This window comes from Mus caroli, chromosome 7, assembly GCF_900094665.2.
Source record: "Mus caroli chromosome 7, CAROLI_EIJ_v1.1, whole genome shotgun sequence".
Classification (NCBI taxonomy): Eukaryota; Metazoa; Chordata; class Mammalia; order Rodentia; family Muridae; genus Mus; species Mus caroli.
Genome location: NC_034576.1, coordinates 27,128,230 through 27,146,652, shown reverse-complemented (window position 1 = coordinate 27,146,652; position 18,423 = coordinate 27,128,230). Strand labels below are relative to the sequence as shown.

The 18,423-nt window shown below is 40.4% G+C and overlaps 1 protein-coding gene across 2 annotated transcripts in view; it reads right to left on the bottom strand.

The window, feature by feature from the left end:
- Nucleotides 1-12,699: 12,699 nt before the first annotated feature.
- LOC110298309 (zinc finger protein 60-like) overlaps nt 12,700-18,423 on the bottom strand; it is a 22,467-nt gene continuing 16,743 nt past the window's right edge. Inside the window, exon 5 of one of the 2 annotated variants that reach the window (XM_021167475.2) lies at nt 12,700-16,145. In XM_021167475.2, coding sequence (XP_021023134.1) covers nt 14,344-16,145 — 1,802 coding nt within the window. In that variant the 3' untranslated portion in view covers nt 12,700-14,343. The remainder of the gene's footprint in view (nt 16,146-18,423) is intronic. The other variant, XM_029479226.1, reaches the window with a different exon arrangement.

Sequence of the window (18,423 nt, the reverse complement as noted above, 5' to 3'; positions counted from 1 at the left end):
TGACAGCAGATGCTGGCGAGGATGTGGAGAAAGAGGAACACTCCTCCATTGCTGGTGGGATTGCAAGCTGGTACAACCACTCTGGAAATCAGTCTGTCGGTTCATCAGAAAACTGGACATAGTACTACCAGTAGATCCTGCATCTTCTTTTTCCTCAGTCTCCTCTCCATTTCTATCCCTGTAGTTCTTTCAGACAGGAACAATTATGGGTCAGAGTTTTGACTGTGGGATGACAATCCTCGCTCTCATTTGATGCACTGCCATCCTGCTGGAGGTGGACTGTATAAGTTCCCTCTCTCTACTGTTGGGCATTTCATCTAAGGTCCCTCCCTTTGATTCCTGAGAGTCTCTCACCTCTCAGGTCTCTGGTACCTTCTGGAGGGTCCCCTCCCCCCAACCTCTACCTCCCGAGGTTGCCTGTTTCAATTCTATGTTGACGGCCTTGCAGCTCTGGAATAAAGCTAGTTTTGGTGAAAAGTGGAAATATTGCAGACAGAAAATTCCCCCTTATTACCAATGATGGACAGAAATACAGTCACATGATTGGGAAAGACTCAACATTTTGTCCAAGATAAACTCTTACCTGTAAAAGAAAGATGAGGTCCTATATTTAGAAGACAGCTGTATTGGTTTTTTTTCTGTTACTACAATGAAACACTGGAGGCTGTATTCTGTTGCTTTATGAAAGGGTCTCGCTCCGTGAATGAGGCTTCCAAGTAGCTGGAAATAAAAGCACATGCCATCAAGCTGAAGACACTTTATAAAGAAATGAGGTTGGACTCACAGTTCTAGAGGGTGAAGGTCCAAGAACCACATTTCACAATTACCTTTTTCTTGTCAGAATCCCAGGACAGGTCTGAGAATCACAAGACAACTAACAAGAGTGTGTCCACATATGACATATCCTCTGGTCTTTTCTTCTTATACACCCACCAGTATTCAAATATAAAGTCTCACCATAATAATCTTATCTAGCCCCAATTATATCTCCAAGGCACTACCTCTGAATACCATAGTCAGATTTTTACCTTTTCTTTCCTTGGCTATCCCTTTTCCCCCTCAAGTCATGGGGTCCTACTGTTGCCAAGGTTGGCTTCAAATTCCCAGTGATCCTTACTCCTGGGCTTCTTGAGTAGCTAGGACAATGGGCACATGACACTGTATTCTACTCCACAAAAAACCAAAGTACCTCACAAAGGGATTAAGTTTCAACAGTTGAGGCTGTATGTAGCTGTCTTTTGCTACTTTGTTAGTTCTCATTTCTTCCACCCTTTCAACCCCCTAACACTAGATAAGAGAGAAAAAAGGATAGAGGAAAAAAGGAAAGAAACTCCTGTATAAAGGAAAAGGAATCACGATCAGAGTGAGGGCACCATTATTGTTAGACTGCTTCCTGCTGATTAGGGGCATCAAGTTCCTCAGGGCAAGTTTGATCTTTACCATGAGAATATTTCCTCTTCCTCTTCCTCTTCCCCTCCTCCTCTTCCTCTCCTCCTCCTCCTCTTTTCTTCTTCTTCTTCTTCTTCTTCTTCTTCTTCTTCTTCTTCTTCTTCTTCTTCTTCTTCTTCTTCTNCTNCTNCTCCTCCTCCTCCTCCTCCTCCTCCTCCTCCTCCTCCCTCTTCTTCCTCCTCCTCTTTTTCTTCTTGTTTCTTCTTTATCCACAACTACTTAATAAACTGAGACCAACAACCAACAACCCACCCCACCTCTTAGGGCCCTAGCATTTATATAACATCTGAAAAGTCCCCAGAATTCTAAGTGTTACACAATCACAGAAACTCTTCAGCTGGCTAAAATCACGCCCCTGCTAGAGCATGGGGCAAATCATAATCAGCTGCTGTGGACAGTCTGATGCAGCCCCATATCCCACACCTGGGATTAAAACAAAAACATCGTTATAATATTTCTGTATTTTTTTCAAAGAAGCCAAAACCCCAAAATTGTCACTACACTGTAATTTGATAGAACTAGATAGTATTACTACCTGGCTAGTAAATGCATCTATTTATTACAGGTATTGCTTATGACAATATCTTGTATAAAATAACTTAAATATTTATTATTCATGTAATAGCAATACATTCCTGTGTTCTAAGGTTGTGATGTGATGTTTAAAGAAACTTCATTTTATGCTAGGCATCCATCTTGGTACCCACCAGCCATTTGTCTCTGACTCCAGTTCCTGGAAGATAAGTTCCCAGTAACTCAGTGACCCCTACCCAAAAATGTGCAACTGTGACTACTGTCTACTTGTTATAATATGACTATAATTTTTAGACTTCTGTAAGTTGCTTACACAAACACCCAAAGATAGTTTTAAGTTACCTTCAGCACTTAACTTGGCAGAACAAACCAGGTTTTGCTTGCTTTCACAGATATTGAAGACCTACTTGTGGCTTTCCCCTTTAAAAGTCCTTCCCTATACCCCTACTTCATGACATGACTGAGATTAGGCTTTAAGGCTGTTGTCCTGCTAACAGCTAATCAAATAAATCTTTTAATCATAATTAGATTGAATTTATGGCCTTTTTCCAGGGTCACAAACTCCATAACAGTGATTATTTTTAAGTACTTTTATAGAAAAGAAAAAAGTTTCTGTAGGAATTAAATTCCTTTTTAGGATGAAAGAATGATGAAAACAGCACATATTTGAGACATAAATTATAGGTGTGTGATACACACAGTATATAGAGTTATGATGCTTCATTGGACTGAGGGAGTTAGGTTGTTTCTTCATTCTCAAGCATTAGATTATTACATTAACTCCATTATATTATTATATTATTTCATGTCATATATCATTTTGTTTATATCAGTAGTATTTCTTAAATTCATATAAGCAGTCAGCAGTAAGAGAGGTACTTACTGACAAATCTGAGACCTTGAGTTCAAACTTTGAAATCCACATGGTAGAACAAAGAAACCTGAGTTCTGAAAGCTGTCCTTTGACCTCCACAGGTGCACCACAGTATGTGAATGTGCATGAATGCACACATGCACACACACACACACACACACACACACACACACCTTATAATAATAAGTGTTATAAAGTCAGATATGTGCATATGCCCTAGCCTTTAGGAATACAAAAATCCTTTAGGAAAACAAAAACTAATGATTTTGTTTTTCTATACATTTTAGGCTGGTCTCTGCCTTTGCTGCTTGCTATGTTACTTACTTCTTGCAAAGGAATTTTCACCATGAAAGTGTATTGAAATTTTATTTTCAGAACACAGATATTCCATTTCAGGTGCCCTGACATTCAGGGACATAGCTGTAGACCTCTCAGGAAGAGTGGAAGTAGCGAGACACTCTACAGAAGGACTTGTACAGAAATGTGATTTTGGAGACCCAGAACAATCTTGTCTCATGGGGTAAGATCCATACCCTAGTAATTCGGTATGTTCCTGACATAGAAGCTTTCATCACTCTCAATTTTCAGATGGTTGTTTTTAAAATCCACTTGAATTACTGTCTGTGTTTCAAAAGCAAGTGTTTGAGCATTGCTGGGGTAGGAATGGTACCTATGTTATCTACCTCCATCTTCCCCCAGCCTTTAGTAACATTCATTCTCTCAGACCCTTCCAGGTATTGCTTATCTTTTAAAAAATGTATGTGAACGTATAATTGTGTACCACATATACACAGTGCTTATGGAGGCCAGAAGCAGGCATTCTGGGAATCAAACCCAAGTCCCAGAAGGGCAGCCAAGGCTTTTTAACCCTGAGCCATCTTGCCAGCCACTTGCTTGTTTTTCTAAATAATCTCTAGCTTAGTCGTAGAGCAACTGCCTAGACTGTCCCTAGATTTGAATTGTGTGACATTTTCAGAGGAACTAGATTTCATCTAACTAGTGCACTCCAAATTCCTTCAAGATTGGTTTAAATTGGACAATTTGCTGTTCTAGCTTTCGTTCTGTTGCTATGGTAAAAACCATGACTAAAAGAAACTTGAGGAAAGAGGGATTTGTTTGGCTTACAGGCTACAGCCTGTCATCAAGGAAAGCCAGGACAGGAGCTGATCAGAGGCACGGAGGAGTGATGCTTACTGGCTTGCTCTTCATGGTTTGTTCCCTCTGCTTTCTTATACATCCTTGGACCATATGCCCAGGGTGTCCTGGAGTTTGGCTGTTTTGTGGGTTCTCCTTTCTTCCATGCCTATCCACCCCCTTTCTATTCTCTCAACTCCCTAACACTAGATAGAAGAGAAAAAAAAGGTTAGAAGGGGAAATGGGTGATGTTATCACTAGACTACTTCCTGCTGATTAAGGGCATCAAGTTCCTTAGATCAAGTTTAATCTTTGAAGTCAGGATATCTAATTTCTTCTTGCTTGGTTTTTATCTTTGTGTGTGACTACTTAAGAAACCGGGACAAACAGCAACCAACCACCAACCCACTCCATCTCTTAGGGCCCTAGCATTTACATACCCACTGAAAAGTCTCCAGAATTCCAAATGTCACTCAATCATAGAAACTATCTGCCACTGACAAAATCACACCCCTGCTAGAGCATGAGGCAAATCATAGTCAGCTGCTGTGAACAATCAGAAGTAGCCCCATATCCCATACCTGTTTTTAAAATGAAAACATATTCCCATAATAGTCCTGTGTTTTTCAAGAAAACCAATATTCTCACTACAGACAGCCCCTTCCATAGACAGTGCTAGTAAAATGGTTATAAACATGTGGAAGAGTGGAACCAGGTTCCCAGCTTTTAATTTCCTGTGGATATATTAACAAATCCACCTCCCAAATGCAAAACATTCATTGACTTTCATTCTGATGTTGACACAGCCTTATAATACATAGGCCAATTTAATCACACAGAATTTTCTGTGTCTTTCAGCTGCTGTTGGTTCTTTCTTGTTAGTGTTCATAAATGTTCTCCACTTCTGAAATAAATCTCATCTCCACGAATTTATCATTATTTTAGCCACATAAGGCTTATTTATTATAGCAGTAAGATTAATATTCCTTCAGTATTAGAGACTCTCTAAAATAAGGTCATGAAATGGAAGATGGTTCTGTGGAAGGTATTGAAAGATGTCATCTGGAACCTCCACAACTGTGCTGTTTGTTCAAAACCAGGACACAATAGGGAAATAGTGATTGAGTTTACAAATTTATGGGTGGGGGGAGTCACTGCTGAAATTATATTGATGGCTTTACCCTTAAAATGGTTGACTAACAAGCATGTGTGGGTAGATCAGTGGCCCTTAACAACAACAACAAAAAATTACAGGCACTTGAGACCTGGTACAAGAGTAGCTGTAGGATCTACCAGCCCATGCAATTCCTCTGTGTTTGTTATAAAAACAAAATGGTGGGAATGTAGTATGATTTATTTTGTGTGCCTGGGCCTTTAAAGAATTTCCAATGGTTAGTCAACTGACTGTGGGAATGCTTAGCTGTTAGAACTGTTTGACCTTTATTTCCATTGCCTTTCAGACTTCCAGGAATAGCAGAGGTTATAAAAAGCCAAACAGAAGCTGAAAGAGACTGAGTAGGATTAGAGAGAGAGAGAAGAGTAGAGAGTAGGGCTAGAGAAGAGATTGAGCCGAGTGAAAATATGAGACCATTGATCCAGGAGAAGCAGAGCTGAGCCAGAGAAGGCATTGTTAAGAGATTGGTAAGAGAAGAATCCACACAAAGTAGTGAAAAGAAAAAGAAACAAAAGCTACAACACTGTAGGCCAACACTCCTGAGTGCTGCAGTCAGTGTGGGGTAGGGATAGTCCTGTACACCCTTGAACATCAACATAGTCCAAGGCAGCAGGCCAGACCAGGAATGTCTGCATGGCCTTTGGTGTTCATATGAGCCATGCCCATTGACATAACTCCTGCTGCTTCGTGGCTATAAACCCAGAAATGGGATTCCACCATGACCTCAGGTGGCAGGGCAGGCTACTCACATCAAGCTACTCCTCTCTACCCTCACATCTCCAGTTCCACCTCTCTTCATATTGCTCAAACCTTTCTAATTCTCTTTCTCTCCCATCTCTCCATCACATACTTGCACATCATAGTGGCTCCCACTGCACACAGGCCACATGGCAGGTAGGCCTCTGGATGTCTTCTGTAAAGGGGCCTAACTGTTGTTTTAATTCAGAAACTGAAACTTTTAACACCCCTAGGGCCTGATTAACCTGTCAGCTTAGTTTGGAAAGCATCAGAAGAGGCATAGTCAAATCATTAGCCAATGCCCACCAAGTAGTTTCAGGGGCCCAGTAATACTGCTGTTGTACAAATGAATTAACCCACAAGGCAAAATAAGAGGCGTCAATATAAGGCAAGGTGCTTAGATTAAAGGTTTTGGATATTACACATGTTTCGGTTCCTTACAAGTCCTCTAACTTTAATTTGGCTTCTCATACTTCCCTAGTGAGTTTTGTCAGTTAATAGGCTGACAGTCTGGTTACTTCCTGATCCTGTGTAGTATGGGACCAGAGGTCTACGCCAGAAATCCTGCCTGATTCCTTGTGGCGAAACCATGCAAATTAAGGTTGGAGTCTTCTATGACTGGGTAGTTCCTCTGAGCTCAGTACAAAATGGAGGACTCCTTTTACCAGCAGGGATTCTCCTTCTCTGACCTTGTGTGGGGATCCCAACTCCCCTTACCCTCTATCTGGAGAAGGTTGTGTAGTCCTTGGTAGACCTACATGTTCAACTCCCTCTCTCCTGATGAGACCTCATCCAGTAAATACCTGGGATTCCTGTAATGCCTTTCTGTAGACTTAAATTTCTCTCAACCCTACTTTTAATAATGGTTCTTCAACGCTTTAACCTCCCTTCTAGCCCACCCACCACCAGCCGTGGGAAAGAAGGGTTATTAGGATATGGGGGAAGTGGACCTGTTTAGAAAATTTTCTTTGGAGCAACTCCCATCTGCTCTGTGAGGAAATCAGCAGTTCAGTTCACAGGTCAGCAGCGGCAGCTCGATCCCCTTGCAAACACTCCACAGATACACCATCAGTCCACTTGGGTAGTGTTGAGATAGCAAACACGAAACAACAGCAGTGGCATAACCTGGCAGAGACAGCCAGGCCTCATCCAAATTGGCAGGAGTCAAAAGGAGAGACCAGGATCACCAGGGACGCCAGGAGAGATTCTTTGCCATGCCTCTTTCAACAAAGTGAAAATCAGCAATGATGTGTGACCAAGAAGTGTTGCCAAGCTAGCTATGCAAGCAAGCCCCTGTCACTGTCCCTTGGGTCCTATTTATACTCCCTCCAAAGATCGAGTGTCCTCCTTGGGTCTTGCCTCAGCACGTGGGTCTGTCTTAGCAAAACTCCATGTGAGTCTGTATCAGCTGACATCACTCTGCCAATCGACCTAAGCAAGGAAGCAACAAGAAGCTGCAAAAACTTCTCAAGTAGTTGTTTTTTGTTTTTTTGTTTTTTTTGTGGATTTCTCTCTATGGAGTCGTGACGCATGAAGCTCAGCAATGAATGTAAGGCAGACCCATACACGCATGTTGTTAGCGGAGAATCCTTTATCACTTGTCAGTTCATGCGCTGGCTTTAGCAAAACATCCTTTCACCTGTGTCTGCTTCAGCAAAACAGTCTTTCACCTGTGTCTGCTTCAGCAAAACACTCCTTCACATGTTAGCCCCAGCAAAACACAATCTGACACAACTGACTTTCTAAAGGAGCCTTAAGTTTCCGCTTCATATCTCCTTTCTGTTTAAGAATTTTCCTTTCCTCTAACATTAATAGTTTATACACAATAGAAATAATTATAAGAACCATCACATTTTCAACAAATGGTTTATGCACAATATAGCCAAACAATAGTCTAACAAAACAACCTTAAATTTCTATCAATATAATTACACAAAAAACCCTTAAATATTAATATACAATACTTTAAAATCCTTAAATATATATCAATATAGAATATTTAAACAAAAACCTTACATTTCTATCAATATAGAATAATTAAACAAAAGCCCTTATTTGTATTTAGTTGTAGTGAGAGTTCTAGAAAGGAAACATATAAGTTGCCATTATTTGACAAAGTTCCAGATATGACAGAATGGTATTTCCTTGGAATCACCAGGCCCCTTCTAACACCTGCGTTGTAGATGACTAGTTAGGAGAAGTGGAGTGCATGCCTGTCGTTAATTTTAGCACAGATCTTTACGTACCCGAGAGCAGACAATATGCAAGACACGGGCAGCCGTAGTTTCAGATGCCAAGCTGATGTCCATTCATTACTAATTATGTATTAGAAGCTTGGAATATTTTACAAAATTTCTTTACAGTGTATGAAACAATGCCTTTATATTGTGTTAAGTCTGATTATAATAGGATGGGCTCTGGGAGCATCTCTTTATGAGTTCCCTCGCCAGAGTTCCGTAACTTGTCAGACCAAGGGCAAGTGTAAAAATAACAGCACACCAAATGCATCAACAAAGAATAGTCCTTAACTTTTACAGATTTAAGTTTGGGACTTTTAACTTAAGATTTGGAACCTTTGAAATTCAGGAAAATTTTAATTGATCTTAAGAAGACTTGCTCATTATGTTACAGGATATTTAGAAGAACCTGGGAAATAATGGTAGAAACCTTATGCTTATTCAATGACTTCTGACCTTGTGGAAACACACACATGTCCATCTAAGTCCACACTGCACACTCATGACCCTGTAATACACACATACCAATCTATGCTTCTGTGTAACACACAAGCGTGATCATACGGTATCTTGTACGGTGATACTTACTAGATCTTCTCTCCAGTTTATTCTTTCTTTTGGTGAAAACACCTATCGATGAATTTTCTACTATACAAATACCTTCACCGTGGCAAACTAGGAACATAGCAGACTCTCCCAAAGATGTCATTCACATGAAAGTACCAAATAGTAAATATATTCCAGATAGGCACTATCAAATAGGATCTACATTTTCCAGATGGCACCGTAACAATAGACTTTAAAAGCCAGCAAAATATCAAATTCAAATGATTGTAAAAAGATACATGGAGAAAAATCCATGTAAACTTATGATCTTGAAAAAGTTTTCTCTTTTCACATTAAAGTTATTATCATCGGGACTGGAGAGACTCCTCAGCAGTTAAGAGCACTTGTGTCTTGCAGAGGGTTTACACTGAGGCTCTATCATCCAGAGTGGCTTACAAACTATCTTAACTCTGGTTCCAGGAGGATCTGGCTCCCTCTTCTGGCTCCCTCAGACACCACGCACACAAAGTGCACTTACATTTAAAAAAAGCCTTAAAACATGAAACTAAAAAAAAAAAAAAAAAAAAAAAAAAAGCTGGGTGTAGTGACACAGGCCTTTAGTCCCAGCACTCATGAGGCAGAGGCAGGTGAATTTCTGAGTTCAAGGCCAGCCTGGTCTACAGAGTGAGTTCCAGAACAGCCAGGGCTACACAGAGAAACCCTGTCTCAAAAACAAAACAAAACAAAACACAAACAAACAAACAAAAAAAGAAACTATTTCCTTTTCATCTTATTTACTTCTTATGGCATCTTTATATTGGTTCAGGATTTGCTCTGGATCCTGTGAAGATTCTCTCACTCAGCGCTCAAGCGCCAACAGAAACAGGGTTCCAGTCAAAACAGTCTTGGCTTCCTGCTTACACTGAATGGTACCAATTGTGTACTGAGTACAGCATCAGTTACATCACACATCTTGAATTATGTTAACATTATTTTAATATTCATTCATAAATTGATTTGAATTATTTATATTTGACCCAGGATTAAAGTATCTCTGCTCGTAGGTTACTTATCCACAACAAACTTGACCTTTTAGTGGAGCGCTGGCACCTACCACCTTACCCAAATGACAAATTTCAACAACAATGTGGCAGCTGACCCATAAATGCTTCTGGACACAGAACAACTTGGCATACAATATACATATGTTTTTACCCAAAATGTCTTGCCTGAACCTAACTTCCTTTGGATAGAATATACAATGGCTAAAGTCTGGAATTGTAGCACACTGCTATGATGTAGCAGGCCCTGGGTTCAATCAATACTGAAAATTTAATACAGAACAGAGCAAGGTCTATATAGGGCTCTCCTAATTTGTAAAGAGGACAGTTTGGAGGACAATGACAAATGTGTGAACACTGTAAAATCCTGGGTTATTTCCTTAAGAATAATTATGGTTCTGTGGTATAGACGGCAGTCCATCTTGACTGATACATGTAAGGTATAAAATGTTATGTCTACAAAAGGGTCTCTACAGTCAAAAGTGAACTTGAAGACACTAAATAGTTAGGTTTGCCTTCAGCTCTTCATCCTCCAGCCTCATCTTCCCAAATTTCTGTGATTTAGGCATGTACTACCATATCCAACACTAAGATGTATTCTTAATGGTACAGCCCTAAATCCCATATAGATAAAAATAGGGTCAACATAAACTGTTAATAGTTTGGAGCCTAGATGAGGATACAGAAGTGTGTTCTTGACTATTCCAACATTTGTCTATGCATAAAAATTTCACACATTTATTTTTATAAGTGATTCCAATTTAGTTATTTTTGATGTGTTTCAGGAAGTCCAGCAGAGACTACCACTCAGACAGTTTCTAATCAACATAAAATCCTTATTCCAGTTGGCTGGGACTACCCTCAGGTATTCAGGACTTAAGGGGAGCACAAATGTTTTAAGCAAGAGGCTATTAAAATAAAAAAAAATTACATTCTTTTATCTTGCTCACTAGCTACAGAGGGAATGTTTGCCCAAAGCAATTTAACTGAATTCAAGATAAGCAGTTGGGGGGTGGGGGGACGTTTGCACACAAAGGCAGTTTAACAGGAATCTTAAGTTATCACAGGCATCACCTGGTTTCACAGTACTAGAATAGAGGTTAGGTAGGATTCCAGGAGATTCTAAGAAAGTCAAATTCTAGTCAAACCTAAAATGACCTCAGCACAAACAGAAGATGGAGAAATCTCTGCCTTGTCACAAAGGTATAGTTTATCTTAACGTCTGGACACAGTATAAATTACAGGGCTTTACCTTTCGAAATTTTTATGGCTTTAACCCTTTTAGAAAGCACTTATTCGTCTATGGCTGCACTTTTAATATTTCTACCCACAAACTTAAAAATGGATTGTCAATGAAAATCCACTCATGTTTATCTCATTCATTGATTGTATACAGAATGAAGTTATGTAAAATTTAATAGTGGGTGAATGCATGAAGCTTTTCAAAACTATCTGCAATCTGCAATATGCTTTGCCACTCAGATGAGTTACAGTAATGCTAAGAAACATGAAATCAATGTAAAAGATTCTTTAAAGAACACAGGCATCAACCAAATACTCCCTGAAGTGTTTTATTATCTAATATAACCCTATTCCACACCTTTGGTTGGTATTGTACTGGCTATCAGCAAATTATTCAAAAAGAAAGGAAACAAACGGGAGCTATGGGTTGTTAATTGGGAGACAAGGAAGGCACTTTAGGTAAACCTAATTCTAATAATTGCTCTAAGTTGACTGTCATGGCTAAGTAGTGTTTGGCGAATTATGTTTATAGAACATATATCAAGAACGTGATGGCCACCTTGCTCTTTCTCTCATTTGAAGGTTTTCTCAGCAGGGTGCCTCCTCTGAACAAGCTTCCCACATTCTCAGTCTCTTCCGGTTTCTTAACGTCAAGTGATTATGAATACTCTTGTTGACCAAATCCTAGGACAGATTAAGGTTCTTCTCATTTTCATTTCAATCAAAGTCTTGCCAATGAGTTCTCTAATATTTACTAATATTTCCAGACAAACGCGTACCTACCTTCGTTACATGTATAGGACTCCTGATGATCATGGACTTTCGGGTGTTCTCTAACCTCACCATTTACAATAAAGGCTTTCCCACAGTATCCACATTCATAGGGTTCGGATCTTTGTAGACTCTCTGAAAAGATGTAAGAGCTTGGCTAATTCTAAAAGTGTTTGCACATTCATTGCATGCTACACCCACTCCAGTAGTGACACATGTGACAGGCCTAAAAACCTGGACGCAGTCCAGAGGCAAAGAGTTTCACGGAAACTTAGTCTCCTGGAACTTTGGCATTCCCATAGCACATTCCTGTTCCCATGTTAGTCTGGTGTATGGATCTGTCTGTTCTTTTTCAGTATTGTTTTATTATAAGTGCCTTTAAGGATTGATTTTGAAATATAGCTAAATTAGATTAGTCTCCACCAGTGTTCTAATGTCCTGGGCAGTCCTTGAGCTGACCCTGGGCTTGGAATTGCGTAGGAATATCATTCATCCAGACGAAATGCCTCAGTGTTGACAGTTAGGAATCAGGCATCTCAGTTTGCCAGATAGAAATCTCAGGGCAAGCTTAGCAAAGTATACTTAGAATCTTCATTACAGTCAGGTATGGCAGACTACATTGCATATTAGAAGAAAAGTTGGTGAGTTCTTCTGACAAATGGAGATTCCCTACAGATACTTAAAAGAGCAGCCTAGTTACTACCATATGCAAGAATTTACCATGGCCTAGGAAAAAGGAGGGTTGTGGCTTAAGGAGGAACTACAGTGTTGCATTATTCATGAGAAAGCCTGCTAGAGCAGAACCCCATGGTGCTAGCTTTCACAAGGCTCAAAGGAATAGCATAAATTGTGACTAGGGTGTGAAATCCTTACCTGGTCCCTATCATTAGCTGACCCTAGGCAGGGCTGTTTTATCTTTACTGTAAACATTGCCTGGTTCCTGCCAGTCCTTTGAAGGCATCCCTCTGTTTTGTGTCAGATAACTTCCATGTACCTTTCCTGCTGTGACACCCTACTTCTTTGTTTTATTCTGTATTAAAAGTCTGGTGCTTGTTTGGAAACAATACATTCAGATACACACTCTCTCTGTGTCCGTGTCTGTTTGTCATCCTCACCAACTCCTTGCTCCCCTGTAACCAGAACCCTGAGTTTTCCTGACTGAGGTCCATTTGCAGCAATTGCATTCATAGTGTTTCACACCAGCATTAATTCCTTTAGGTTGAAGAAGGCCTGAGCTCCAACCAAAGGTCTTTCTACATTCTTTACACTGATAGGGCTTCATATCAATATGAATTCTGTAAGCTTAGAATATTTTTCTTTCTTTTTTTTAAGATTCTTTTTAATGTATGTGAGTACACTATAGTTGTACTGATGGTTGTGAGCCTTCATGTGGTTCTTGGGGTTGAATTTTTAGGACCTCTACTCGCTTCGGTCAACCCCTCTTGCTCCAGTCAACTCCATTCACTCAGTCCCTGCTGGCTCCAGCCCAAAGACTTATTTGTTATTATACATAAATACACTGTGGCTGTCTTCTGACACACCAGACAAGGGCGTTAGATCTCATTACGGGTGGTTGTTGAGCCACCATGTGGTTGCTGGGATTTGAACTCAGGACCTTCGGAAGAGCAGTCAGTGCTCTTACCCGCTGAGCCATCTCACCAGCCCCACCTTAGAATTTTCAAAACCTATTTTAATAAGGGTTTTTACACACTTTAACCTCCCTTCTAGTTCACCAGCCACCAGAGGTAGTAAAAAGGAAAAGGTTAATAGGACAAAGCCAGATATGGACCTGTTTAGAAATAGTTCTTTGAGCGATTACAATTTTCACTGTCAGGATATCAGCAGTTCAGTTCATATGAATCAGCAGCAGTAGCTCAATCCACTTGGATGGCAGGTCCATCCCGAAGAAACCAAAAGGCTCTGCTAATTGGCCCGAGTCCTCAGAAGCAGCAAGAAGCCATTAGAATACAAGTTCTTTGGTGCGTTTCTTTCTACAAAGTCACAATAAGCAATGATCATCAAAGAAGGCAAGGTGAACCAATGTCACAGCATCATCAGTGAAGTCCAGTGTCAGCAACGCCCAACAAAGACCAGCAAAGAGTGGCAAGGCAAACCAATGCCAGAGTGTCATTCGCTCTCTGTTGAGTTATACTTTTCCAAACATCACATTTCCTCTCCAGCAAAACATTACATGCCCTTTTACCAGGAAGCTTCCAGAAAAACACCGCGTGTCTGTTCTCAGCATAACATCCTCTCATAAGACAGTTTTCAAAACGATATCACATGACACAACTTAGTCCCCCCAAAACCCAGAAACTTCCACTTCAGAACTCTCCAATGTGCACTGAAGGCTGAAGTAAATCTAAACATTTTCTTACATTTCTCACATTCACAGTTTCTCACCAGTATGAATTCCCCAATATGCAGCTAGCTTAGCAATATCATTAAAGGCCTTTCCACATCTTACATCATAAGGCTTCTTACTAATATGAATTTTAGTATGTCAAACCAAGCTTGACTAGTAGCCTTCACAAATCTCAACATTTGTAAGGTTTCTCACCAGCATGAATTCTTTGATGTACTTTAAGGCATCCGCCACAATTCTTCACATTCAGAAGGCGTCTTGCCAGTGTGAGTTCTAAAATGTCCAAGAAACTGGTAGTGATATTGAAAGGCTTCCCCACATTTGTTACATTGAAATGGTTTCTCACCAGTGTGGATTCTCTGATGAATCCTAAGGGCTGTACCACGAACAAAGCCCTTTCCACATTCCTTGCACTGATAGGGTTTCACATCAGTATGAATTCTCTGATGTTGATTGAGTTGGGACTTAAGTCGGAAACTGGACCCACACTGCCCACATTCAAATGATTTTTCTCCAGTATGAATGCTCTGGTGCCGAGTAAGCTGAGCCAGAACAGTGAAGCCCTTTCCACAGACCTTACACTCAAAGGGTCTCTCTCCAGAATGAATTTTCTGATGTTGCTTGAGGTTTGAGCGATGATTGAAAGCTTTCCCACACTCACTACATTCATATGGTTTCAAACCGGCATGGATAACCCTATGTTCAATAAGGCTGGAGACATGCTTGAAGGACTTCCCACATTCTTCACAAGCAAATGGTTTTTGATTTGTATGAACAGTTTTGTGGTAAGTAAGCTGACTGGGAAGATGAAAAGCCTTTCCACATTCTTTGCACTCAAAAGGTCTCTCACCACTGTGAGACTTCTGATGTCTCATGAGATGTATATTAAGTCTAAAGACCTTGCCACAGTCCTTACAGTTGAAGGGCTTCTTTTCACTGTGAATACTCTGATGCTCAGTAAAACTTGATTTTCTGCGAAATAAGTTCCCACATTCCTTGCACTGATAGGGTTTTACATTGGTATGGATTTTCTGATGTTCATTAAGCTGGTCCTTACGTCTAAAGGCTGACCCACACAGCTTACACTCAAAAGGTCTCTCATCAGTGTGAGTTTTCCGATGCTCGGAAAGGTATACCTGAAGCCTAAAAGCCTTGCCGCATACATTACATTCAAAGGGTTTCTCATTGGTATGAATACTCTGGTGCCGCAAGAGGAATGAGCCACAGCTGAATATCTTCCCACAATGCTTACATTCAAATGATTTGTCTTCAGTGTGAATGTTCTGGTGCCGTGTGAGCTGAGCCAGAACAATGAAGGTCTTCCCACAGTCCTTACACTGAAAGGGTCTCTCACCAGAATGAATTTTCTGATGTTGCATTAGGTATGAACGACGTTTAAAGGCTTTCCCACACTCACTACACTCATATGGCTTCACACCAGCATGAATAGTCCTGTGTCCAACAAGGTGGGAGACACGCTTGAAAGACTTCCCACATACTTCACATTCAAAAGGTTTTTCACCTGTATGAATGACTTTATGATATTTAAGCAGGTCTGGAAGATGAAAAGCCTTTCCACATTCATTACATTCAAAAGGTCTCTCACCACTGTGAGACTTCTGATGCCTTGTGAGCTGTTGAGGGAGTCTGAAGGCCTTCCCACACTCCTTACATTCATAGGGCTTCTCTCCAGTGTGAACACTCTGATGCTGAGTAAAAGTTGACCTACAACCAAAGCACTTCCCACACTCTTTACACTCATATGCCTTTTCTGTATTGTGAGCAAGAGTCTGGAAGGTATAAGTGGGCATTTCTTCCTTGTTAGTAATCTTTTGATTATCATCGCCTTCTTGAGAACTCTGTAGTCCCTTGGATGTATTATAGTTGGGGCCACTAGTAAAACTGCAAATCTTGAGATCAAAAGTTTTACTGAATTGCTTTATTCTCTGTTTGAATAAATTTATATCATAGGTTTGATTTTCTGGAGACATATTTTCAGCTTCATAACATAACTCCAAATCTGAAAGGAAAAGAGAAAGCAAGAGTACTTTATCTTCCTGTTACATGCACCTGCACATACACAATTTTCTCATACCATAAAGTCCATTAAATAAATGGCCAGGCTGTAAGGTATTTTCTGAGAAACTAAACAGGAGCAAGGAGAGCAACAATAGCAAAAATTTATGTAAAGAAACACTCTTTATGGTCTGGATTTGGAATTCTGAAAACAAAAAACAAAAACGGGGTAAAACTGTGGTGGTGGAAGTACACAATTGTAATCCCAGCAACAAGGAGCCCGAGGTACAGGGTCCTGAGTTCTAGGGTAGCTTGGACTAGATATGAGACTCTGTCTGAGAAAAACAAAAACAAGCTAAAAAGAAAACAGAAAGAAAGAGGAGGAATAAATCATTAGAATTTTTAAGCAGAATAAATATATCCATCCAGAGATCTTTACAGATCTTTACCTACCCCTCCTCTCCTCCAAATCCAATCCCCTAGTCTCGTCCCAAGCTCTGTAGCAAATCACCCTATGTTCAGTAGATCACACAGATCCACACCTCCAAGCCTGCTTCTCCCCATTCACTGCTTCATCCCAGCCTCCAAGTCCAACAGGCATTCTTTGGCAACCCAAAGACCACTCTGGGAGGTGAAACAGGTGCACTAACTGCGCCTCTCCCTCCATTCCTCCAAGTCCAATCCCTAGTCACATCCCAGCTCTGCAGCAGACCATCTAGGGTCCCCCATTCCCAGGGGACTAAGCAGATCCTAGTCAAGCACTTGCTTTCCTCCCTACTATGGTCCCTGTCTGTACTCCACCCCTAGCCCATCCTCACTGCTAAGTGTCAGCTGTCAATATCCAGAAACACACTTTACCTGCAACTCCCAGTAGCCACACCTATCAGGATCCCACAAGAATTTCCTATCAGGCAGCACCTAATAAACCATACTCTCCTAACAGAGAGTGCAACAGAAACCAAGGAACAAAATACACACCCAACAAAGATAAGAACAAATACCAGCACCTAGGATTACAGTCTTCCCAACGCCCGATGCCTAGAAGTCAGCATAAAAACATAAACCCAGCAGGTTTAACTAGAGCATGGCAACCCTACCACAGCAGGCCTTGAATACTGCAACATAGCTGAAGCACAATAAGAGGACATTGCAATAGCCTTTATGAACATGACAGAGATCATTAAAGAAGGAATGAAGACGTCCCATAGATAAATCAATGAAAACCATAGAGAGTGAAAACACAAACAAACAATGGAAAGAACACATAAACAGTTCAAGACCTGAAAGTAGGAATAGAATCAATACAGAAAACCAAAACGGAGGGGAATCTAGAAATGTTTAGAAACTCGAACAGGAACCTCAGAGGCAAGCCAAACAAAAAGAATACACAAGATAAAAAACAGAATCCCAGGCGTTTAACACCCAATAGAAGAAACAGATATCTCTGTGAAGACAATGGTAAAACTAACAAAATTCCTGCACAAAGGGCTGGAGAGATGGCTGGAGAGTGGTTAACAGCACTGACTGCTTTTCCAGAGGTCCTGAGTTCAATTCCCAGCAACCACATGGTGGGTCACAACCATTTGCAATGGTATCTGATGCCCTTTTCTGGTGTGTCTGAAGACAGCTACAAAGTACTCATATACATAAAATAAATACATAAGTAATTCTTTTTTTAAAAATGCAAGAAATCTGGGACACCATGAAAAGAGCAAACGTAGCAATAAGAATAGAAGAGAGAAAAAAAATCCCAGGTCAAAGGCACAGGATATATTGTCAACAAAATCATAGAAGAAAATTTCCCTAATCTAAAGAATGACATGCCTACCAAGGTTCAGGTCACATCTAGAAGGAGAGACTATACCAGAAAAGAAAATCTACTCAGCACAAAATGATCAAAACACTAAATGTACAGGACAAAGAAAGAATATTAAAGGCTGCAAGGAAAACAGACTGAGTAACATATAAATGAAGACTTCTCGATGAAAACTTTAAAAGCCAGACGTGACTAGAGAGATGTTCTACAGACTCTAAGAACCACAGAGACATACCTAGACTATTATACTCAGCAAAAATTTCAGTCACCATAGATGGAGAAAATAAGACATTCCACAATAAAACAAAATTTAAGAAATATCTATCTAAAAATCCAGGCCTACAAAAGGTACTAGAAGGGGCTGGTGAGATGGTTCAGTGGGTAAGAGCACCGACTGCTCTTCCAAAGGTACTGAGTTCAAATCCCAGCAACCACATGGTGGCTCACAACCACCCATAATGAGATC